Raw genomic sequence first — 26,020 nt, 5'->3', positions numbered from 1 at the left:
TTAGTACAGCCATTATGGAAATCAGCATGGAGACTTCTCAAAGAATTGAAATTAGAAATTCCATATAGTCCAACTACCTCCCTGCTATGTATCTTCCCAAAAAAGTTTAAATCATCATACTAGAGTGACACATGCATACCAATGCTTATTTCAGCACAATTCCTAATAGCTAAATCCTGGAAGCAGCCTATATACCCATCAGTGGATGACTGGCTAAAGAACATACGCTATGAATATATAATGCAATACTACTCTGCTATAAAGAATAACAAATGTGAGATATTTGTAGGAAAATGGGTGCACAGGGAATATATAATGTTGAGCAAAATAAATCAAGACACAGAAGTTTAAATAACATGGTATGTCTCATATGAGACGTGGAACAAAGAAAATGACATAGGATGGATAGAAAGGGACAAGGGGACAGACCTATTGGAACAAGAAAGGGTTCCAAGGAAACTAGGGTGAGAGGTGGGGAGGAGAGGATAGGGAAATAAGAAAGATATGCCATGTACAGGAACCTAATAATCCCTATTAATATAAACACTATGTCATAACATGAGGTAAGACAAATAATATCAACAAGTATGAAAAACAGGTAGGGGAACCTGTGAGGGAAGGGGGAGGAGGGAATGGGAAGGGGATTAAAAAAAAAAGCAGTAATATGTACATGTAACCACTCCCAAGATGACTGTAAACTGCATAAATTGTAAGCATGTACCAATTGAAAAAAATACATGCTCACAATTCTCTCAAAATATGTATCAATATAAACTATAGAATAAAATTCAAAAATATCTTTTGTTACACAGGATGTGGAGTATATACACCAAAAATTTAAAACAAAAGGGGGGCAAAATTCCAAGAAAAAAATTAACAACATTAATTTTTAGTGGCCCCCCTATTGTAACAACAAAACAAAAACTACATACTTATGCTACTTGAAAGTAAATAATACATTTTAGGACCAAGGATTTAGCTCAGTGGCACCATGCCTACCTCATAAGCACAAGGGCCCAAGTTCAATCCCAGGCAACAGAAATAATATTTCAATTAACCAGGTTTAATTAACACAAAATGCATCAAGCTCAGACACAAAAAAATACATAATCTCAACACAATTTTTATATTAAACAGTATGGATACATAATCAAGATATTTATATTTACTGAAAAACACAATGTTTGTACTTTAGGATATCTCCATCTGGGATTGTATTTCTGGAAAATTCAGGAAGAAATATTGACATAAAATTTTTTGTATTATTTCTACCAGTCCTTGTCAGAAATTTTCACAGGATTTTCAAAATAGGGTTACATACATAAAATTTCTCCCCAGTGCAACTTCTTTCATTTATGCAATATGTTTGTACTGAAAGCTTTCTCACATTTGTTTACATACACAGGGTTTTACCCAGTGATTTTTATGAAATGAGGACTTAGCAGCAAATTTTTTGATATTGCTTACATACATAGGGATTCTCCCCAAATAGTTCTTTTCTATGACAAGTACCACTTGTGCTGAAAGCTTTCCCACATTGCTTACTTAGGGTTTCTCCTCAGTGTGAGTTCTTTCATGTCTTTGACAATGACCATGTGTGTTGAAAGCTTTCCCACACTGTTTACATACATAAGGCTTCTCCCCTGTATGAGTTCTTTCATGTATTTGACAACTAGCATGTATGCTAAAAGCTTTCCCACATTGCTTACATACATAAGGTTTCTCCCCAGTGTGACTTCTTTCATGTATTTTACAATAACCCTGGGTACTAAAAGCTTTCCCACACTGCTTACATACATAAGGTTTCTCCCCAGTGTGAGTTCTTTCATGTGTTTGACAATTAACCTGTGTGCTGAAAGCTTTCCCACATTGCTTACATACATAGGGTTTCTCCCCAGTGTGAGTTCTTTCATGTCTTTGCCAATGACTGTGTGTACTGAAAGCTTTTCCACAGTGTTTACATACATAGGGTTTTTCCCCAGTGTGAGTTCTTTCATGTACTTGACAACTAGCATGTATGCTAAAGGCCTTCCCACATAGCTTACAGACATAGGGTTTCTCCCCAGTGTGACTTCTTTCATGTATTTTACAGTAACTCTGGGTACTGAAAGCTTTCCCACACTGCTTACATACATAAGGTTTCTCCCCAGTGTGAGTTCTTTCATGTGTTTGACAATTAACCTGTGTGCTGAAAGCTTTCCCACATTGCTTACATACATAGGGTTTCTCACCAGTGTGACTTCTTTCATGTATTTGACAATGACTGTGTGTGCTGAAAGCTTTCCCACACTGCTTACATACATAGGGTTTTTCCCCAGTATGACTTCTTTCATGTACTTGACAACAACTGTGTGTGCTGAAAGCCTTCCCACACTGCTTACATACATAGGGTTTCTCTCCAGTGTGAGTTCTTTCATGTACTTGACAATGACTGTGTGTGCTAAAAGCTTTCCCACATTGCTTACATACATAGGGTTTCTCCCCAGTGTGACTTCTTTCATGTATTTGACAATTACCATATCTGCTGAAAGCCTTCCCACATTGCTTACATACATAGGGTTTCTCCCCAGTGTGAGTTCTTTCATGTATTTGACAATGACTATGTGTGTTGAAAGCTTTTCCACAGTGCTTACACATATACGGTTTCTCCCCAGTGTGAGTTCTTTCATGTATTTGACAACAACTATGTGTGCTAAAAGCTTTCCCACATTGTTTACATACATAGGGTTTCTCCCCTGTGTGAGTTCTTTCATGTACTTGACAGTGACTGTGTGTGCTGAAAGCTTTTCCACAGTGCTTACATACATAGGTTTTCTCTCCAGTGTGGATACTTACATGTCTGTGAAAAGAATTACTGTAAGTGAACCCTTTCTTCCATTCCTTAGACACACAGGGTTTCTCTTCAGCGTGCCTTTGTTCAGGTATTTGAATATAGTGGGATGAAATAAAGGCTTTCTCATACTGTTTACATACATATTGATTCACCCCACTGTGATTTCTTTCATAGATCTGAACATCACTGGGTGTGTTGGAGGCTTTCAGGTTTTGCTTACATACAAAGGCTTTCTCTCTGAGGTAAGTTCTTTCACTAAGATCAGAGCAGGATTTCCCACACTGTTTATGTTCATGGGGCTTCTCTCCAGCATTTGTCCTTGCGTACTTCTGATGGGACTGCAAATCACCACACGTTCTTCCATTTTCATCACATTTATACAGCTCCTCTTCAAAGCCCAAATATTCAGATGGCTTCAGTCCAGTGGGAGCTATGATGGGTACATTTAGTGACAAATACCCAATCAGGGGCTTTCTACAAGCAAGACTTTCAGCTGGTTTTAAACCAGCTTGTTTCATATTCACATTAGCATCTGGAGTCCAAAGGAATATTTCTTCATACTGAGTCCAAGCTTTATATTGATAATGTTTCACTACCTGTTCATTTCTGTGAAGAAAAAAAGTCACAATAAAATGGATCTCCATATTAATGATTTACCAGAAAAACTTCCCACCTTCTAAAAACTACTAACAATGAATTAACTGAATGGCCTGGAGGATAACTTTAAAATGGCCAATCCGAAATCAGTGGTATACATTTGGAAACTTTTAAATTGGAGTATTTTGCAATGCATAGGCTTAGTTCCATTCTGGGAAGTTGGTATATGTGTATATTATATATTGATCATTTTTGTTACCATTTCCCCATCACTCTCCCCCTTCTCTCCTTACCCCTCTTCTCTCCTTCCCAACTCCCAAAAGCCTGGCTTGCCCTTTTCTATCACCACTCCTTTACTTTACTCCCTAATTTGTATGTTGATTCTCTTATAAGAGAAACCATAAGATAGTTCACATTCTGTATCTGACTTATTTCACTTAACATTATGGGTTGAAGACCAACTCATTTCTTTTGCCAAATGACATGGTATCATTCATCTTTATGGCTGATTATATAGCACATTTTCTTTTTTTCTTTTCAGTGCTGGGAATTAAACCCAGGTCTTAGTACTGAATTACATCTCCTGCTTTTTTTATTTCTTATTTTGAGAGAGTTTCTCATTGATGATTAAGTTGCTTAGGCTAAGCTTCAATTTGCCATCCTGTTGAATCTGTTTCCCAGAGTGCTCAGTTTATAAAAATGCACCATCATGCTAAGCCTATCAAACATTCTATCCATGCATCCAATGATGGACATCAAGGCTGATTCCAAGACTTAGCTGTTATATATTGTTCTGTTTTGAGTATGGGTATTCATGTATCAGAATAATATGATTTTAACACTTCTGTGACTATACTCAGGAGAAGTACACCTGGATCAAATGGAAATGCTATTTTTTAGAGACATCTATGTACTGACTATCACAGTGGCATTAACATTCCCACCAACAATGTTGGAAGGTTTCTTCTAAGAATTTTACAACATGAATGGGCTCAATTCTCTGGTGGATGGCTTGAAAACATCTATTATTACAACACTGGCATTCATTTGCACTTTGAATACTGTTTCACAGTTAGCAATTTTTTAGATAGTGAATCTCTCACACTGAGATGTATATAAAAATCAATATCCAGAAGATGGGTCCCTGTCAAAACTCAAAATTTATTCTTTTCATATACACCTATACATAATACCTAAATGCATTATCATACATTTTCATGACATTGATCATGAAAGAACACTTTTATACTTATATATCAAATAGTGTCACTTGTTGGATGACATCAGTACTAACAGTTTCCTACACTGGAATATTTCTGTATTTGTCAGATTATACATACTCAAGCTGTATACATCTTTGGAGAATATTTGTGAAATTAAATTTGAACATGGCCTTGTTTCCTTGGTTGTCATATTTCTGCTCAGACACAGACACTTGAGGAACATTCTTTTTCCTTCAGAATGCAAATTACCTTAGATTTCTCCAGTACTTCTTGTATTCTTCTTCAACTTCCTGGTTATCCCAGGCTCTTCCTGAATTGTAGACATAAAAATATAAGCAATCATTATTTTATTACATAAACATTAGTAGATTCCAGTTAGATTCATTTTGTAATGCAACTAGACTTGTAATGTTCTTAAAAGTATTTTCACATTCTATTTAATGAAACTGCACCCAAAAGCAAGAAGCAATGTTCTCTGATTGTATAAATGAGAAACTGTCATCCTTACCTATAGCAGCTATGTTCATAAATGTTTCCCCCATCACATCTCTGTAGAGCTTCTTTTGGGATGCATTCAGCAAAGCCCACTCCTCCATGGTGAAATTCACAGTCACATCCTCGAAGGTCACTGCCTCCTAAATGACCATATATAAATTTCTTGAAGGAAGGTTGAGACTGACAGCCTGGGATAAAACGTTGAATTGAGACCCAGGTATAGTGGTGCATGCCTGTACTCCCAGTACTGAGGAGGCTGAGGCAGGAGGTTTGCCATGAGTTTGAAGCCAGCCTTGGCTACCAGCCTGCACTAAATAGTGACATTCTGTCTCAAAAAAAAAAAAAAAAGCTGAATGAAGGCTGAATCCTTCAACTACTAACTCCATGTCTTGGTCATCAAGTCCATGCCATGTGCAGGCACATTTTTAGACAGTAATTCTGATGCTAGATTGCCACTCACTGGTAAAGCAACAGCAGAAAAGGAGCACTGGTCCTTCTGCTGGGTGATTGCAAGGGTATCATCTGTGCACTGTCTCTAAAACAGAACTCATAGAGCCTACAAGATCACCATCCACAAAACAATGTGGCAGATGAATATCTAATGAATGGTTTTGACAGATCATAGGTGCTATCTCTTATCAAATATTATAATTTCTGATATTGAGTCCTTCTTTCTTTGTACTTAGGTGGTATTTTGAAACCTGAATTTGGTTTCATAGAAAAAACATAATTGAACATCAAATAAGGTTTATGAATAATAACTAAAATGGAAAACAGTTTTATTGGAACAAGTCTATAAATAATGAAAATAGGGAAAAGGTGGCATATTATCTTATAGGTCACTGTCACCAAATGATCATCACCTTGTGTTTGCATAAGACATTCCAGAAGGGTACAGGAGAGTAATGAGGGGAAGAAGATGAATAAAATGTATTTTATGCATTGAAAACCAATATATCACAAAATAATCAGGCACAAAAGGCACCAGGTGTGGTGGTACATGCCTGTAATCCCAGCACAAGGGAGGCTAGTGCAGGAGGATTGCCAGAGTTCAAGGCTACCCTGGACTACATACTAAGGCCAGTTGTAAATATAAAGTGAGACCCTGCCTCAAACTCCTCCCCAAAAAGGAAAATTTCGTAAAAATTGTGTCATTTACAAATGACACCTTTGATTTGTTAAAAAAAAATTATAGATGTAAAGTATAATAAATTTAACAAGAGTCAATACCTTCTTCTAAGCAAGAAAGTTGATAGCTTACATAATATACATTGAAAGACTCAAATTCCACCTTTCATGAGACTGTACTATTAGTAGAGTGAATGGCAAATGCATCTCAGAAAAGGAAGACAGTCTTCACTGGGTCTATATGTATACAGAATACTAATTGATGATAGAGCTGGTGTTACATGTGTCTGGAGAAAAACAGAATCTGTTTCATTTATGTTCAAGGAGAAACATTTATGTATTTGGAATCCTGTATAATCTTGTATATATAATAATTAAGTTATATATCAAAAAGAGAAAGATAAACTTGAATGCCTTGAGAATTCATAGTGAAATAAAGTGTTTCCTCAGAAAGAAACCAAGTAACCATCAGAATTAGGAGAATAAATTGAAATACTGATAATCATGGGAAATAAGACAAGAAAATACTTCCTGTGTACACAGTATAAACATTTTGCACAGGGGGTAAAGAGCAAAAAATAAATAAAAACTGACTACAACATAGCTAATGCAAGAAAAAACACTGACTAGCAAACAAGAACCAAATCTTTTTTTGAGAAAATTACCAAAAAAGAAGTGTGGAAAAACATAATAAGAAAGTAGACTTATGCAAGAATGGAGAATCACGTGATACACTCTGCATTTATTTCCTTTACTTTGGACTTGACCAGTGACTTGTTTGCAATGTCCAGAGATGTATGAATAAAAGTAAAAAAAACAAAAACAAAAACAAAAAAAAACATTAATGTGTTCACAATGGAAATCATGCAAACCAAACTTTCACATCTACTGAAATAAAATTTAAATCAACAGCAGAACTACATTTAAAATACTCCTGAGAGTCAGACAGGCACATCTGCGGATGCCATAGCAGGGTCCCCAGCCACAGGGAACACACTGATCCAGCCCGTTTCAGACAGGAATACCTGTGGACGCTGTAACAGGGTCCCCAGCTATGGGGAACACACTGATCCAGCCCACACCCCAGCAACAATCCACACCCCCCCCGGCCTGTTGGCTGTACTGCCACCTGGTTCCACGCTACAAAGACAGAGGACACTGGACCACCAGACCACTGTACTGGGTAAGTTGGAGCGATCATCACCTCCCATCGGAACTGGGACTATCTTCAGGGGAAGGGCAGCTGGAACCTTCAGTACAACCCTGCAGAGTTCCACCCTACAAGAGGACAGGTAAGTCAACTTGGGACTTGCAGCCAGAAATCTGCCTGAATCTCAAAGGTCTGCAACTGGCTTGCCAAGGCTCATTGACTTGTATCTGCACACTGCTACCCACATTATCTATTGTGACAACAGAGACATACCTTGAAAGAGGCCCTTCATTTTCATTTTTATTTTTTATTTCCAAAATTAGTATTATTGGTTTGTTTTTTTTTATCTTTTCTTTTTTATCCTCTTATGTTTAATTTTTTTTTACTCTGCAAATACTTGTTTTTCTCTCTTTTTTTCTTCTTTTCTCTTTCCTTTCTATGACTCTTATACTCACTCTCTTGATGTCCCACATTGTTCATCCCCCTTTTTGTCCCTATTTTGGCCCTCACTTGGAGTTCTTCTTTATTTTTCTATTATTCTCTTTTTCCTTCTCACCTGTGTCCTCTGGCCTCACTTTTAACCTTCCCCTATCCTCCTACCTATCTATCCCTCCCTCCCCAACCCCTTCTAACTCACCATCAAAAAGGGTAAAGTTATTATATTGAAGAGTTTATTCACTATAAACATATGTTGGGTTGGTCCTTGATCTTGATTTAATTCACACAGTTAAAGGTGATAGATTAATAACTACCACAAACTGTCATTTTCTAAGATGTACTTGATGCAATGGTGTTGCTCATTGTATCACTTGGGCTAAGGTGTTGTTATTGATCTAGTCAGTGTCCCTTCCTAGTATAATGAAAATGAGATAGCCTCAGAGTCATTAGAGACTTAAAACTTAAAAGACCAGTTACATCTGGAAGACACCTCTGAGAAGCAATCATTCCATAAGGGTTTTAACTACAAGCAACAAAGATATTTACAATAAGCAATTTCAAAGTATCAACCCAGGAGATAAACCAAGGACAGTACCAAAAACAAAAATGAGAAGACATTTAAGCAAGGCACAAACTCAGACTTCCACCCCACCAAGGGTAAATAAAACCTGGGCGAAATGAGGTGGAAGAGTCTGACAACCAACCACGTGGACAGCCTGAACTGATAGCACAGGAAGTAACAAAACAGATGAATGAGGCTCTAGAAAAATTCAAAGCAGAAGTAATCTCCCAGATATCTACAGAGATGGTGAACAGAGTGAAAGACATGATTAGAGGTTCTACAACAGAAACAGATAAAAAAGTAGATGAGCTCAGAAACATGCAAGAAGCCATAAATACCCAGCATAAGAAAGAAATGGAAACCATGATCGCCCAACATAAGAAAGGGAATCCATGAAACAGATTCCAACAGATATTCAGGACCTTAAAAACTCCATTGAAAGTATCTACAGCAGATGAAGGGAATCTGAAGATAGAATATCAGATATACAAGAAAGGATCGCGATTAAAGACCATGAAAACAGAGATTTCGTAAAAATAGTAAGGGACCATGAGAAGTCAATCCAATAACTGCTAGACAATGTAAAGAATAACACAAGACTGACAGGAGTCCATGAAAAAACAGGAGAACGCATAATTGACATAAAAAAAACTGTTCACAGAAGTAATAGTGGAAAACTTCCCAGACAGAGGTAGAGAATTGGACATACAGATAAGGGAGGCATATAGAACTCCAACTAGCCATGATCAAAAAAAATCTACATCTAGACATATAATAGTCAAGATCCGAGAAACCCAACAGAAGAACAAAATCCTACATGCAGTTAGAGAAAAGAAACAAGTCACCTACAAAAGGAAGCCCATCAGAATCACAGCAGGCTTCTCAACAAAAATCCTCAAGTCAAGGAGAGCCTAGAGTGAAGTATTTCAAGCCCTAAAAGAAAATAACTTCCAACCTAGACTGTTGTATCCTGCAAAAATTATCTTTCAAAATTGATGGGGAAATTAGATACTTCCACAACAAAGAATACCTGAGAAATTTCATGAACAACAAACCAGCACTAGAAGCAATTCTAAACAATATCCTAGAAAAAAACAATGAAGGTCACAACTCCATGAGGCCCAACAGAGGGAAGCCACCAGGCAAGGTAAGACACTAAAGGGAAAGGGCAAAAAATAAGAAATAAAACAGCCAACAAAAGTAAAACATCATGACAAGGATGAATCAATATCTATCAATTATAACCATCAATGTTAATGGCCTCAATTCACCAATCAAAAGAAATACACTGGCGGGAAAACAGGCCGAATCAGCCCGCTGCAGACAGGTAGGTCTGTGCATGTCCTACCGAGGTCCTGAGTCACGCAGAAGACGCCTAATCACCCCACTGCAGACAGGCAGGTTTGCCCACACCTCACCGAGGTCCCCAGTCACGGGGAACACACGCCAAATCAGCCCACTGCAGACAGGCAGGTCTGTGCATGCCCTACCGAGGTCCTGAGTCGCACGGAAGATGCCGAATCACCTTGCTGCAGACAGGCAGGTCTGCTCACACCCTACTGAGGTCCCCAGTCGCATGGAACACATGCCGAATCAGCCCGCTGCAGACAGGCAGGTCTGTGCATGCCCTACCGAGGTCCTGAGTCACACAGAAGACACTGAATCACGCCGCTGCAGACAGGCAGCCACCTGATTCCACAATACAAAGACGCAGAGGACACTAGACCACCAGACCAAGGTACTGAGTCCCAATGTTCCCAGCCAAGAGGTAGGAGCCTCTGAGCCGTCATCCCACTCCTCCTGGTCCAGAGGAAGGGGCTTCCTGGTCACCATCCCTCCCACTGCCCCCAGCCCAGAGGAAAGGGCTTTTGGGCCACCTTTTGTCCCAGTGCTCCTGGCCCAGAGGAAGGAGCTTCTGAGCCACCATCCCACTGCTCCTGGTCCAGAGGAAGGGGCTTCCCAGCCACCAATCCTCTGGCCGCTCCCAGCAAACAGGAAAGGGCTTTTGGGTCACCATCCCTACTGCTGCCCCCAGCCCCAGTCCCACCTCACCCAGCTCAGAGAAGGTAATCCGTGCAGGCGCTAACAGCCCCCCACCCCAGTAGAAATGAGAAAACACATAAATAAATCTCAAAACCAGACTTCCAGATCACCTACAGCAACCCCAAAGGGAAATGAGATGGAACACTCTGATACTCAACCACCTGGACCCACTGAACTGGCAACAAAAGGGGATCTGGAAAAAATGAAATCAGAAATAATTCCTCAGATAACAGGAGAAATTGTGCCCCTAGTGCAAGACATGATTAATAAATCTAGAGAGGAGCTCAGGAACATGATGGAATCCCAACATAAGAAACAAATGGAATCCATAAAACAGATGCAAATAGATTTCCAGGAGAAGAAAAACTCCATTGAAAGTCTACACAGCAGAATGAACCAACGTGAGGACAGAATTTCAGATATAGAAGATAAGCTTGCAATTAGTGAACAGGAAAAGAAAAATTGCTTCAAAATTATAAGGGAACATGAGAAATCAATCCAGCAGCTGCTAGATGATGCAAAGAAGAATAACATAAGACTGATTGGGCTCAATGAAGAAATAGGAGAGCGTGGAGATGACATAAAAAACCTCTTCACAGAAATAATGGCAGAAAACTTCCCAAGCAGGGGAAAAGAGCTTGACATACAGATAAGGGAGGCATATAGGACTCCAAATAGTCTTGATCAAAAAAAAATCTACCCATAAGCATATAAGTGTTAAGACTCCAGAAACACAACAGAAGAACAAAGTTCTCCAAGCAGTCAGAGAAAAGAAACAAATCACATACAAAGGAAAGCCCATCAGAATCACAACAGACTTCTCAACACAAACCATCAAGGCAAGAAGAGCTTGGAGGGACATATTCCAAGCCCTAAAAGAAAACAGCCTCCAACCCAGATTGATGTACCCTGCAAAACTATCTTTCAAAATTCATGGAGAAATAAGATACTTTCATGACAAAGAGTACCTTAGGAACTTCGTGAATACCAAACCAGCACTCCAAAGAATTTTACACAATAGCCTAGGAACAGACATTGAGGATCACAACCCCAGGAAGCAAAGCAGAATGTACCCATCTGGCAGGACAAGAAATTAAATGTAAAGGAGGAGAACCCAACAAAAAGAAAAAGTCATGGCAATGACATGTCAATACATTTCAGTTATAACCATCAACATTAATGGTCTCAATTCACCAATCAAAAGAAACAGACTGGCAGAATGGGTCAAGAAGCAAAATCCAACAATATGCTGCATACAAGAAACACATTTAATTCAAAATGAAACTCATAGACTGAAGTTAAAGGGTGGAAAATAATACTCCATGTGACGGGAACCCGAAAAAAAGCAGGAGTAGCTATCCTCTTGGCAGATCAAGTAGATTTCAAACCAACACTGATTAAGAGAGATGAAGAAGGACACTACATCCTTGTAAAGGCAACAATCCAAGAGGAAGAGATGACAATCATAAATATCTATGCACCAAACACTAGTGTGCCCAACTATATAAAACAAATACTAACGGACATGAAAAGCCATATATGCACTAATACAATTGTAGTGGGGGACCTCAACACCCCACTGTCACAAATAGATAGATCAACTAGACTAAAAATAAGTAAGGAAATACTAGAACTCAATCGAACTCTTGAACAAATGAACTTAACAGATGTTTACAGAGTCTTCCACCCCATAAAATCAGAATACATATTCTTCTCAGCTGCACATGGGTCATTCTCAAAAACAGACCACATACTCACACATAGAACATATTTAAGTAAGTGCAAAGGAATTGAAGTTATCCCCTGTACATTATCAGACCATAGTGGGATAAAAATGGAGATTCATAGCAAAAGAAACTGGAAAAAATTTCATAAACATATGGAAATTGAACAACACACTTCTGAATAACCAATGGGTCACAGAGGAAATTAAAGAAGAAATCAGACAGTTCCTTCAATTAAACGACAATGACAATACAACATATTGGAATCTATAGGACACAATGAAAGCAGTCTTACGAGGGAAATTCATAGCAGTGAATAAGCATATTAGGAAAACAGAACGAGCCCAATTAAACAACCTGATGTTGAACCTCAAGCTTCTAGAAAAAGAAGGGCAGGACAACCCCAGAGCTCATACAAAGGAGGAAATAACAAACATCAGAGGAGAAATCAATGCAATGGAGACTAAGAGAAGAATACAAAAAATCAATGAAGCCAAGAGTTGGTTCTTCGAAAGAATCAACAAAATTGACAAATCCTTAGTTAACCTTATCAGAAAAAGGAAAGAAAAAGCCTAGATCCATGCAATTAAGAATGAAAAGGGTGAAATTACAACAGGCCCAGCAGAAATCCAGAGGATCATCAATACCTACTTCCAGAACCTATATGCCAATAAGATGGAAAACACAGAAGAAATGGACAGATTCCTAGACAAGTATGAATTACCAACATTGAACGAAGAAGATCTAAAAATTCTGAACGACCCAATACCAACCAATGAAATTGAAAATGTAATCAAAAACTTATCAACTAAGAAAAGCCCGGGCCCTGACGGCTTCACTGCTGAATTCTACAAGACATTTAGAGAAGAACTGCTGCCACTACTATTTAAACTCTTCAATGAAATTGAAAGGGAAGCAATACTTCTAAATTCATTCCTGGAAGCAAGCATCACCTTGATCCCCGAAGCAGAGAAAGACCCAATCGAAAAGGAGAACTACAGGCCAATCTCACTAATGAACATAGATGCAAAAGTCCTTAAGAAGATACTGGCAAACAGAATGCAGAAGATCATCAAGAAGATCCTACACCCTGATCAAGTGGGATTCATCCCAGGGATGCAGGGATGGTTCAACATATGCAAATCAATCAATGTAATACACTTTATCAATAGAGCCAAGGACAAAAACCATATGATTATCTCCATAGATGCAGAAAAAGCATTTGACAAAATTCAACATGCATTTATCATAAAACCCTACAAAAAATTAGAATAGATGGTCTCTATCTCAAACTGATAAAAGCCATCTATCAAAGACCAACAGCCAATATCATACTAAATGGTCAAAAACTGAAATCCTTCACACTAAAATCAGGAACAAGACAAGGATGTCCACTATCACCACTCTTGTTCAATATAGTTCTGGAAACATTAGCCATGGCAATTAGACAAGAGAAAGAAATAAAAGGAATAAAGATAGGAAATGAAGAAGTCAAATTGTCATTATTTGCAGAAGACATGATACTCTATATAGAAGACCCCAAGAACTCCACCAAAAGTCTTCTAGACTTAATAACCAAATTCAGTCAAGTAGCTGGTTACAAGGCCAACACACAAAAATCAATAGCTTTTGTCTACATGAACAACAGACTCACTGAGAGAGAAATAGGGCAAACAATTCCTTTCACAATAGCATCCAAAAAACTGAAATACGTAGGAATCAACCTAACAAAAGAAATCAAAGACCTCTTCTCTGAAAACTATGGCACTCTGAAAAGAGAGATTGAAGATGATATCAGAAAATGGACAGACATCCCCTGCTCCTGGGTAGGAAGGATTAAAATAGTGAAAATGGCCATACTTCCAAAACTGCTATTTAGATTTAATGCAATTCCAATTGAGATCCCAGCAGCATACTTCATGGACCTTAAGAAAACAATCCAAAAATTCATTTGGAGCAAGAAGAGACCCAGAATAGCAAAAGCAATTCTAGGTAACAGAGACATGGCAAGGGGTATCACAATCCCCAACCTGCAACTCTACTACAAAGCTACTCTGATAAAAACAGCATGGTACTGGCAAAGAAACAGACCTGAGGACCAGTGGAACAGATTAGAAGATGCAGAAACATCTCCAGACACACTCAGCCATCTCATCTTCGATAAAGCAGCCAAACACCCTCACTGGAGGAAAGATACCCTCTTTAATAAATGGTGCTGGAAAAATTGGGCTTCAACTTGCCAAAGATTAAAACTAGACCTGTATCTCTCACCATGCACTAAACTAAAATCAAAATGGATTAAAGATCTAAATATGAAAATAGAAACTCTGAACCAGTTGGAACAGAGGTTAGGTAGAACCCTTGAAGACATCGGTGTAGGAAAAGATTTTATGAACAAAACCTCAATTGCCCATGATCTAGCACAAACAATCAACAAGTGGGATCTCTTCTTATTAAAAGGCTTCTGAACAGCAAGAGAAACCACCAGCAGTGTGAAGAGACAACCCACAATGTGGGAAAAAATCTTCACCTGCTCTTCCTCAGACAAAGGTCTACTATCTCGAATCTATAAAGAACTTAAAAAGATCAGACCTCCCAAATTTAAAGACTCAATCCAAAAATGGGCATCTGAAATGAACAGACATTTCTCAGACAAAGAAGTAGAAATAGCAAATAAATACATGAAAAGATGTTCAACATCACCAGTCATTCGAGAGATGCAAATGAAAACAACGCTGAGATTCCACCTCACTCCAGAAAGAATGGCTGCTATCATGAAATCAACCAACAACAAATGCTGGCGGGGCTGTGGGGAAAGAGGAACCTTGCTCCACTGCTGGTGGGAGTGTAGACTGGTGCAACCACTGTGGAAATCAGTATGGAGATACCTCAAAGAACTAGGACTAGAAATCCTAGTTGACCCCGTTGTTCCACTGCTGGGGATCTTCCCCAAAGAATTAAAAGAATCATACCACAGTGATATATGTGCACCCATGTTCAGAGCAGCACAGTTTGTAATAGCTAAAACTTGGAAACAGCCCAAATGCCCATCAACTGAAGACTGGATAAAGAAAATGTTGTTTTTTAATAAAATGGAGTACTCCTCAGCCATAAAAAAATGAGAAATTAGAGGCATTTACAGCTAAGTGGATGCACATTGAGGCAATACTCTTAAGTGAAATAAATAGGACACACATGTATAAATACCGAGTAGTTTCTCTGGGGTGTGGAACTGAAAGTGTAAATAAGGACTAAAATGTATAATAGGTAATGTGAAATAGGAAGAAAAGGGGCAAAGGGGAAGGAAGTGGGAGGGATAGGGGAAAGGAATGGAATTAATATGAGAAAATGGAAAAATAGGAACAAAATCTTTGTAAATAGGGAGGAATGGAGGGGTTGAAGGGAGGGCTGGGCAAGGGTGAAAAAGAAGAACCAAGATAGATTATGTAAAGTTGCAAATTTCCAATGATGAATGCCATTATATTGTATACCTAAAATGTACCAATGATTAGAATGAATAATCGATAATGCAAAATAGGAAGAAAAGGTCCAAAGGTGTACGGGTAGTGGGAGAGGCAGGGAAAAGGAAAGAAGGGAAAGAAAAAATGGTGAGAAATGGAAGAAATGGAAATAAAGTCTTTGTAAATAGGGAAGGGTGGAGGGGGTGAAGGGAGGGCTAGGAATGGGGAAAAAATAAGAGCTAAGATGCATTATGTAAAGGTACAATTCCCAATGAGAGATGTAATCATGTTGTATTCCTAAAATGTACCAATAAAATAATTTTTTAAAAAAATTCTCAGAGTGGGTTGAATAGGCATCTCCTTCTGCAAATTGATTTTTGCAGCATTATTGGCATCTTCCCTTCTCTAAACTGATAACTTTCCCTCCCATTTTCTTCATATTCTAAACTACATGAGGACTATGTATGTATGTACATAGGTATGTATGTAGGTAGGTAACCGCAAGAGTTTATGCATATTTGGCACGTGCCCCTACAACTGAACTTCATCACAGTAACATTAAACCTTTCTTCAGTTTTTTGTGGCCTTTATAAACACCCTCCAATGATGGGCAACATGGGGAAATTTTTGGAATTGACTGCCATCACAATGAAGACCAAGATTCAGAAGACAACTTGTGGTTTTGAGAGTCTGCATCCTAAACTTCTATAAAATTACCAGCTGTCATTCATTTTTACATCAATAGGACCAAATATTCAATACCCACAACTTAAAGGGTCAGTTTACTTTGCCTCACAGGTTTAGTCCAGTCGACTGGCTCCAAGGCAGATAGAGGATGGCAGAGTGGTATTAGTGGGGAAAATGTACTCAAGCCATGGCAGCCAGGATGCAGAGAAAAATGGGGAAAGCTTCGGACAGAACACATTTTTCCAGGCCATGACCAACGTCCTCACAGCACTTTCAGATAGTGAACTTATCAACAGCTGGATTCACTGGTGAATATAGGTCCCACAAAATCCAATCAACTTTCAAACTCATGAGACCTTCTAGGGATATTGTAGATATAAACCATAATACAAGGCCAGCTGTTGAAAGAAAAAAACAAGGTACCCAATAGCACAGTCCCACCCAAATAGAAACCTCAGAAAGGAGTCAGGGATCTACCCCAATCAACCTTGCTCCTCCTAATGCTGAATTTCATCACTCAAATTATCCAATTGAAGCTGTGTTACACAGCATATGATGACATTTTGTGTAAACTAGGGATATATTTGTTGTGGCTATTATCAATGTCCTGTCACACCATATGAACTACAAAAACACACATAGAATTCAAAATCATTTGGCCATATTCTAGAGATTATGATCCACAGGCTTCTAAGACTCCTAAATCTCTAAAGAAAAGAAGTAATAAGAAAACTAAAGAAGAAGAAAAGGAAACCAAAGAACAGACGGTAGGGACTGTGAGGAAAGAGAACAGAAGGATGATGAGAAGGAAGAAATATAGGGACCAAAGTGCCCCTTTACAATCCCAGCAACAAAACTCTGAAGAAGAGTTGATGGGTAAGGCTTTTTTCATGTTGTTCTTCTGATCCTTATTCCCGAGGATGAATATGATGCAGTTTTGACCATGGTGTGTCAGATCTTTCAAAGAGACTCAGATATTTCCAAAACTGAGACAAAAGTAAATGACAAAGGAACAGCCAGAATGCTTGACAACCAGCAGAGCCAGAGTGCTTGAAAACCACAGTGAGGTACACTGCACACATGGAGAAGGGCATCTGCTGTCCCTCAGTAGAGCAGATCCTTAACTTGGAGGTCACAATGAAGACACAGGAGAATACAATTAAGATTAAACAGTCAATGAGGTCTCACAGTCAGTAAGACTTCTTCTCCCTACAATTCAACTTCATGAGGAAAAATGTGGCAGAGAAAATCTTGGGTTACATTAGACTCACATAGGACAAGGTGGAAAACTAGTATTGTCACCAAAATGCTATAACTGAACATGGGACGTATGTCAGGACAAAGCCCCAAGATAGGGCACTTTCACAAGGGCTGCTCGGCATACTGTCACACAAAGGCATGGAAAGGGACACACAGTGGGCTTACCCCCACAACCACGAGGAAGGGTTGTGTAGCAAAAGCTGAAGTGGAACATGTGGTTAGCTCAGGCCATACATGTGAAGCAGCAGTGGAGGCACAGCACAGTAATATCACTGATGGTCATGCTGAGCACAATTTCAGAGATGCAGAAAGCAGTCAGGAAGAGGTACATGGCTGTGTGTGGACTGTATTCACTCTGGCAAGGAACTGAAGTGACAATCAGTTTTCTAGTGTACATTCCTCTCCCAGTGGGTTTGCAAGTGACTCCTTGCAGAGTCCCCTGCTGTGGAACAGGTGCATCAGGAGGAAGACAGCTGGCTGGAGCTGCCATGGGAGAACAAAGAAGCCAAGAGGATGAACTGCAACCACGTGCAACAGTTCTGAAGGAGCACAGCTCTTGTGCCTGCTGAGATCCAACACAGAATGAAAACACAGTGGTGAAAACTTAGGTGGTTGCACAGCTCAACTGGGAACTTAACCACTTACCAGTCCAATTATTTAAATACAGGATGATCCAAGATTGCATATTTTTGTGAATTTTTATAAGATAATATAAGATAATATAACAGGAAATATGAAAAATGACAATATTGTCAAATTTATTCAATACAAGAATCTACTGGTTGAAATGGCGCCTGCTTGAGTGATGCTAGGGATGGTATGTAAACAAAAGTGCTGCCCACGTGATGCTTGGAGGACACTGCTAAGTGGTTAATAATTCTATATGACTGCACAACATACTGGGTATTTATTACAGTGTCTCTTTCCTCATCTATTAAAAAATAATGGTCTTAACATTCGCCATGGTGATAAGGGTAAAACGAGAGCCTTATATTAAGGGCTTAAGCCAGAGTTTAGCAACTAGCTGGGTTTTATTAACACTGACTACGAGAAAGGGCATGTATTCACAATCACTGTAGACAGGAATTGATAATCAGGTTGTAACAAACGTACCTCAGAGTGCACATGTTCTAGGAAACATATATTTGTATCTGGTTGGTTTGTAAAATATTTTCTCTGAGAGCCCATCTTTTCTTGATTATTTAGAATGTATTGATTTACGTATATTTTAAATGTTCATTATTGGTATTCACTCCAGACAGCATTTTCCCTATTTTATGGAAAATGAAGAGATCTAGAGATGCTTCTGCACATTTGAAATCTAGCTCCTAAGAAATCTCTGGAGCAAAAAGATCACAATTTCAAGATTAAAATGGGTAATTTATCAGGAGTTTGTATTGCTAAGCAACCAACATAAAATACATTGTAAAACTCTATGAAATTCAAGTAGTAAACAGTATCATGTCTCTGAGAAATGGGTAAAAATATCTAACTCCTAATTAAAGTCGCAAATTTTAGCAGATTTCAGAAATGCAACACAGGAATTTATTTCAAGCCCCTTAATATTTTTTGGAGAACCCAGATAGATTACTTAAAGGTACAAATTTCCAATGATGAATGTCATTATATTGTATACCTAAACTGTACCAATAAAATAAATTTAATAATAATAATAACAATTTTAGGGGGGTACTGGGGATTGAACATAGGACCTTGCACTTGTGAGACAGGCATGCTGCCACTGAGCTAAATCCCCGGCTCCACTTAATATTCGTCTACTACATATTAGATAAATTTCAAATGTTTATAAAGTACAAATCATATGTTTTTTCAAACAAATAGGCAACTCTTAAAAATCATTTTGTTATGATATATGGAATCTTTCAATTACAAAATATAAATATTAGATTGCTTATAATAAGGAAAACTACAAATTATAGGGGAGGAGTGGCTTTAAAAATCTCATGTATTTTCTTTTCCAAGTGTAGGTGGAAGGAATCAAGTATCATTGTCACATGAAGGAGGTGCTCTACCACTGGACCAGATTTCAATTCCACCCACGTGTTACTTATACAAAATACATTACTCTATTGTTTCAACAGAAAATCATGAAACATATTTGTAAATGTATAGGATTAGGTGACAAATGTGGTATAAAATATAAAAATTTGGGATAAGGAATATTTTCATTTAAATTTAAGAAATACATTTAGCAAAGCACTTCATCAAAAATATACAACCAATAATTAATGAAAGAGAAATCAATATATTGGAAAAGATGGACAAGATAAGGGTATTATAATAATAACAAGAAAGGTATAATTAAAAAATCAAAAAATGAAAACAAGAAATAATTATAAAGGTCATGGATATTTTAAATTATGAGAACATATCTCAGTAAGTATCCTGGGAAGGCCATAAACTTTGGTCTTACATTAGCTTTCTAACTGCTGTAATTACACATACATACCATTGCACCTGGCTAAGAAATGCTATATTAAGAAACTTGAAAATATAACAAAATTGTGGTTTAATGAATTTTAGTAGATAAATAAATTCTTTAAAATATATAAAAGTTCAAAGTTGGTATTAGAAATGGGAGGCTGGAAAGTTAAAAGAAGGTGGCAAGACACTGAAGTGACAAGCACATACCTCCCATTACAAATTGATCTCCCGTTGGGATGGGGGTGCATGCCTTAAATCCCAGCACACAGAAAGCTGAGGCAGGAGGATCACCATAAATTTAAGCCAGGCTGAACTGAATAGCAAGACCCTAAAAAACTAAAAAAACAATTTTTAAATTAAAAAAAAAAATCAATCTCCCAGTGAGTTTACAAGTGATTCCCTGAAACTTTTAAGATATTGGTCAAGATGTACTATACATATGTGCCAATGAATATGTTTATTATATATTATAAAATTACATGAATTAAAAGCATTATGATAAAAATCAGTTATATTCAGGTAGGTATGGTCTCACATGTATGTAATGCAAGAAAAAAAAGAAAACTATGCTGCACATTTCATCAGTTAATGCAACTTTTACCTAAAACCAGACAAGTGTTTACAAAAATAAAGAATTATAGACACTCTACACCTAGGCATGCAGATTTTCCATACAAGATAAAACATTACCTAGTAAAATACAAGGGCATAACAGAACATATTAGTTATCCGATATCATGAGTGCCTACCCTGGGTGATATCCTGGGTTCCATCCACAGTACATACCATGCATGCATTCACACACACACACACACACACACACACACACCACTATATTATAATAAAGTGGTGTTTGATAAAAAAAAAAGATGTCTCAGTGCCAGAAATCTATCATAAAATTGATTGCAAAAATCAACAAAGGAAAACCTCATCTAACTACATATTTAAATCTTGGCATAAATATATTTTCTAAACCTCAATTTCTATTGTTTCTTAAAGGCTTCTAAAGAGGACAAAATTAAAATAAGATTAATTACAAGGTAAAGCACAAAGACGATAAAACTAGAAGATGGGATGCTGAATGGAGACACAGTACATGTATTATATAAAATCAGAAAAAAGTTTATTCACCGTTACCACTATTCAGTTACAGAAAACCAAATTTCATTTGTGATGTCATAAGGCAAGAAATCAGAAATAAATGACATAAGGACTCAAATGAAAGGAATAAAATTGCCATTCCTGAAGGAACAATCAAGATGTAACACTTTAGAACAATGAGAAAGACCTATGAACAATGAGAGAAATCAACTGAAAATCATCAGTTTCTCATAGTATTAATATTCACAGAATTATTTCAATATAACAAAGGTCAGCAATTCCCAGTAAGAGCACCAATTATAAAGAAATTTCTCTTGTTTAGCTCTCAAACCCAATATAGATTCACCACAGAAACACCTACTGGTCATTAGTTCATTACCAGTTTGTACCATATTAGAAGTTAAAATAGAAAAAAAAATTAAATTTTTTTTATTAGTAGAATCAAAAAGTGCAAGTGTAGATCTATGACATGTAAATATAAGTAACACTTTAGGGGGGAAAATATATTACAAAAACTACATTAGAAGAGGGGCAGGGATGTAGCTTAGTGACACTGCACCTGCCTGGCAAGCTCAAAGTCCTGAGTTCCATTCCCAGTACAAAAACAAAAAATTAGAAGATTGACCTTCTTCAGTTTTTGGAAATACTTCAAATGTATAGTATCCTTTAAAAAGAATACTAGACATTCATTCCACTCTGCTTACTCCTTTAGTTGTGCCAGTATGATGTTCTATTGTAGAAAACGTCTCACCTTCCACTGGAAAATAAGGACTTCACACTGAGAACTGATCTCAAACAACACCACGCATTTATATACTATATCCACTTTCATAACATTATTTAAAAACAATATACATTATTCATTAAAAAGTTGCAAAATCTTCAAAGAGAAAGATGAAAATACACTGAAATAAAATTGGAGAAGATAGGAATACATAGGGAATAATTTATAGCCTTGGATGAGATGTGATATGCTACAAATCCTTCAAATTGCATCTTGAATGGAAGTATATATGTAATACCAGTGAGTCAAATATAAATTTCACAAAAATCTTCTAAAATCCCTTCTGAAAAACCAATAACATTGGTATATTTTCAGATCTCAAATAAAAGGGGAGAGGTGTCCCTTTGTATTGTGTGGAACACGCTATACAGTTACAGTCATTTAAGTGTGAATCTCAGACATGTAGACACGTGAAATTTATAAATACTACTGATTTACTCAAAACAGATTGGGCAAGGGTGGCAGTGCAAACCAGGAGGAAGAGGTAAGGGATCATTCCATCATGGTGGTAAAACTGCTCATATTACAGGTCAAGTGAATCTGACTTTAGCATTTCAATCTTCCAAAGGTGCAATCCAGAAAAAAATATATAAAATAAGTTTACTTTAAAAAATGCAAAAAGAGTAACAGGATTTCAACTCAGCAAAGAAAATATTGGCCAAAGTTAACAGATGAAAAGTTGTGAGAAGCTTTTCTTTTTTTACTTTCTACAAATGATAAGGAAATAACTGTCTCATTATATAAAAAAAGAATCTTCTCAAAAAGAATCTTCACAAGTACGAGCACATGCTGAGTAAGTAATGTACAGAAGAGCTTATATAGTAAAATGAAAGGGCATAAATACAAAAAAAAATGAAAATAACCAATTGAATTTCATTGTGAAACCCTAAAAATCATCAAATTAGAAGAAGTCCGGTGTTGGGCATGAAGAGAAACCAGCACAGGGCTCCCTGCTGGCATCAGTGTGGGTGGTGTAAATGAGGGTGCAAAATGCACAAACTGTGCACGAGCAAACACGCTCTGGAATGTCTCCGCATTTCCTCAAATCTTTCTCTAGGGAGCAGGAAATAGGAATAAAATGATCCCCGTAGCATTTTACATCACTAAAGAACCGGAGAACCCGCCCTCCAGGCCCTGGGCTGCTCAGATCCAGAGCCCGACCCGGCTGACTCTAAGCAGGTACCAAGCCCCAGTCCACACAGCCGCTTCCGGCCCTTCCAGCCGACCTCAAGTGCGTCCCACCCCGCGTCAGGGCACCTTCCTTCCTGCGCCATTACCATTGTGCGGCTTCCCAGAGTGTTTCCCACGCAGCTCGGAGATGTCAACGGTCACGGAGCAGGCGGTCCAGCAGGCCAGACCCTAACAGCGCGTTTCGGGTTCAGACTTAAGCGCCATGACAGGCGAAGAGCACTCTTGCTACGGCCCATCTGATTGGACAGTTCATAGAGCCCCGCTGATTGGCTCCTGCTCCACTGCCCACCCTCTGAATTAAGAGTGACAGCAAAACCAAATCCCTGTCAGTGGACCCAAATGACAGATTGTAACCCAGAGACTTCTAGACCAATGTCTCTGCCAGGATGTCGCCTGGCCTAGCCTGAGTAAGGAATGCATGTAAGCAGAGTTTGCTGTGGGCTTTGCAAAGATGCCCCGGGTACCTGACTGGATTCCGTGAGCTCTTCCTGCGCGTTGCTCCTGAAAGAAGGATCACACGTGTGCGCAGACATTTCCAGGGTCAGCAGCCATGGAGGTGACCCCTGATGTCAGGAGTCCAGGACAGGTCAGGACACAATGGAACAGAGGGAGGGCCCGATCTTGGGAGTGGTTAGAGTGAGGCAGTTGGCTTCACAGCCAAGACTTTCTCACACCCTCTCTTGATCTACTCATTTTCAGCCTCGAAAAATAAATACATACATATGCCAAAGAATTTCTACTGAGGAAATGAAGAAAGTAGAATTAAATGAAAGTAATATTCTGCAAAGGAGTCAGGATGAAATAAAACCAAACATTTCAACTGCTTCAGACAGGTAACCTACTTCATTCAAAGTTGCAAAGAAAACCTCAGTTCTGAAAATCAACATATTTCTGAGCATGAGAGCTAGAATGATTGCTGAAATGAAGGCTGATAATCACTTCCTGGTGATGAGGCAGGGACTCCAAGGACTTCAGAATGTAAGGCCACATGCCAGAGAGTTGCCTCCTAGAAGATCTGTAAAACCCTAATATTCACTAGAAGGAAATTGTTAGCTGAAGACAGGTGAGGCTCTTGATTGCCAACTAGCTTGCCCTGAGGGATGGGGAGGATATTAGCAAAGCACACTTCTGGGTGTGTCAGAAGTGTGACTTATGTTGCCCATATCTGGTGTCTGGTCCTTTCCTCTGGGCTCTTTCCCTCATAAGATAATTACATTTCTTTCTTGTTTCCTTTCACCAGGATGTTGCTGTTTTAGAGAAAATCAACCACCCACTGCAAGAGTAAACACAAGTAAACACATAGAATATTATGTTATGTATCATACTCCAGGAATTCTGACACAAGAGCTTCTCAGCTCCTTGAAAACTCTGAAGTGAAAATCCTGCACTTTGTGTGATAATTAGATGGCTAATGGTTGGGTTACTGTTGATAGCTTCTCATGAAAAAATGATCTAAAAATCCACATAGACCAAGTAATACTTAAAAACTGCAACTTCTAAGACTCACATTTATAACTGGGAAGTAGGTTGAAAGTTTAAACCTCACCTATTGTACCTGTGAAAAGGAGGAAAGAGGTCAAAACTTAGTTCATAATCAAAACAAAAAGCCTATGTTTGTGTCAATATACCAGGAAATTATTCACTTGTAAGGGAGGCTATTGTCTTCACTCTATGACATTTAGCCCCATCCTTATCTAAATGTATTAAGATGCTAGTAAATTCCACTCCTCCATCTGTTTCCTGAAGACTAGAATCCATCCTGATTGAAAACTGAGAGACCTAAGTTAGTTTAAGAGACTCCATTTTGTCTGAACTGCCCCAGTCCTGATGGGAAAACTGTCCTCTGTGTGAACTCTGAAGGGGAGGGGATCTTATCTCATGTTGCACTCCTGTGTGATGTCTCAACACACCAGATGTTCTTATCTCGTGCCTATACTCCTGTTTTCAATTGATGCTTAAGGGTTTAGAGGAACAACTACCAAGAGTGCACATGGAACCCACCCATCGTAAATAACCGGATGTGTGTTTATATTTTATAAGGGCTGGTTTTACATTATGTATCTGGTAACTCAGAGGTGCTAACCACGCAGTCTTTCCCGCTTCTGTAGATATGCTTACTGCAGGGCTAGGGAGGAAAGGGTTTTCTTTATAAAAACTGACCAAAAGTTCAGTCTGGGGCCAGTCTCCTTGCAGGGGATTTGGTCCCAGTCAGAAATAAAGTTCTCTGCGGACTTCACATTGTGTCGTGACTCGGGTGATTATTGCTGTTGGGGACTTAGTCCCAACATAAATCACACATGTAGCAGCCTTACTGAGCATCTAGGTGGGCTGATTGAAAAGACACCTAGAATGGGCAAAGATTCCAGGCCACTTTCTCAACCAGAAAAATTTCTCTATTTCTCTTTGACCCTTCCTTCCCTCAGTGTGATGTCAGGGCTTCCCTTGGCACACCTCTAACCTCCCCTGGGTGCCAGGGCCCCAGGCTGAGCTACAGGGAGTTGTCTTCTCTCAGGGAACCTACAAGGTGACAAAGGGAAAAGCAGCCAGGAATCCAGACATAATGTTCCAGAAACTTCTCTCAACCCTGGAAGAAAATGACCCAGAACAGTGAATGACAAATGTTTAAAGTTACCAGGCTTCAAATTAGCAAGAACATTACAAACCAACCTAGCCTTGTGATAGGTCTCCCACTACCTCAGCAGCTATTATGTATAGTAGCTGCCCTCTTCCTATGGTGCCTTGCCCCCTCCCCTGTGTGACGTCATGCCAAGATGGCTGCTCCCACCAAAGAACAAACCCTTCTTCCCAGCATGCCCCTGGTCCCACCTAGAAAGTAACCTAATACTGGCTCACCTCCTACCACCTAGTGACATCACTGGCTCCTCCACTCCCTAGTCA

The 26,020-nt window shown here is 38.6% G+C and overlaps 1 protein-coding gene and 1 long non-coding RNA gene across 3 annotated transcripts; one reads left to right on the top strand and one right to left on the bottom strand.

The window, feature by feature from the left end:
• Positions 1 to 1,042: 1,042 nt before the first annotated feature.
• Positions 1,043 to 23,359, bottom strand: LOC101704295 (uncharacterized). Its single transcript, XM_087204499.1, has 4 exons — positions 23,209 to 23,359; positions 5,162 to 5,288; positions 4,903 to 4,963; positions 1,043 to 3,439 (listed from the first exon to the last, which is right to left on the bottom strand). The coding sequence occupies exons 1-4, from the start codon at positions 23,209 to 23,211 to the stop codon at positions 1,546 to 1,548; spliced, it is 2,085 nt and encodes a 694-aa protein (XP_087060625.1). The 5' UTR covers positions 23,212 to 23,359; the 3' UTR covers positions 1,043 to 1,545.
• Positions 23,360 to 23,463: 104 nt separating this feature from the next.
• LOC110345369 (uncharacterized) lies at positions 23,464 to 25,579 on the top strand. Of its 2 annotated transcripts, none has more exons than XR_015448670.1 (3): positions 23,464 to 23,708; positions 23,822 to 23,955; positions 24,363 to 25,579. It is a non-coding gene; the product is annotated as an uncharacterized LOC110345369 (long non-coding RNA). The 2 variants fall into 2 exon arrangements; XR_015448669.1 differs by having other exon boundaries at positions 23,822 to 24,185.
• The last annotated feature ends 441 nt before the right edge of the window (positions 25,580 to 26,020 follow it).

This window comes from Heterocephalus glaber, unplaced genomic scaffold, assembly GCF_053883595.1.
Source record: "Heterocephalus glaber isolate CG9 unplaced genomic scaffold, H.glaber_assembly_v1.0 deba00000546, whole genome shotgun sequence".
Classification (NCBI taxonomy): domain Eukaryota; kingdom Metazoa; phylum Chordata; class Mammalia; order Rodentia; family Bathyergidae; genus Heterocephalus; species Heterocephalus glaber.
This window is presented reverse-complemented; position numbering and strand designations above follow the sequence as displayed.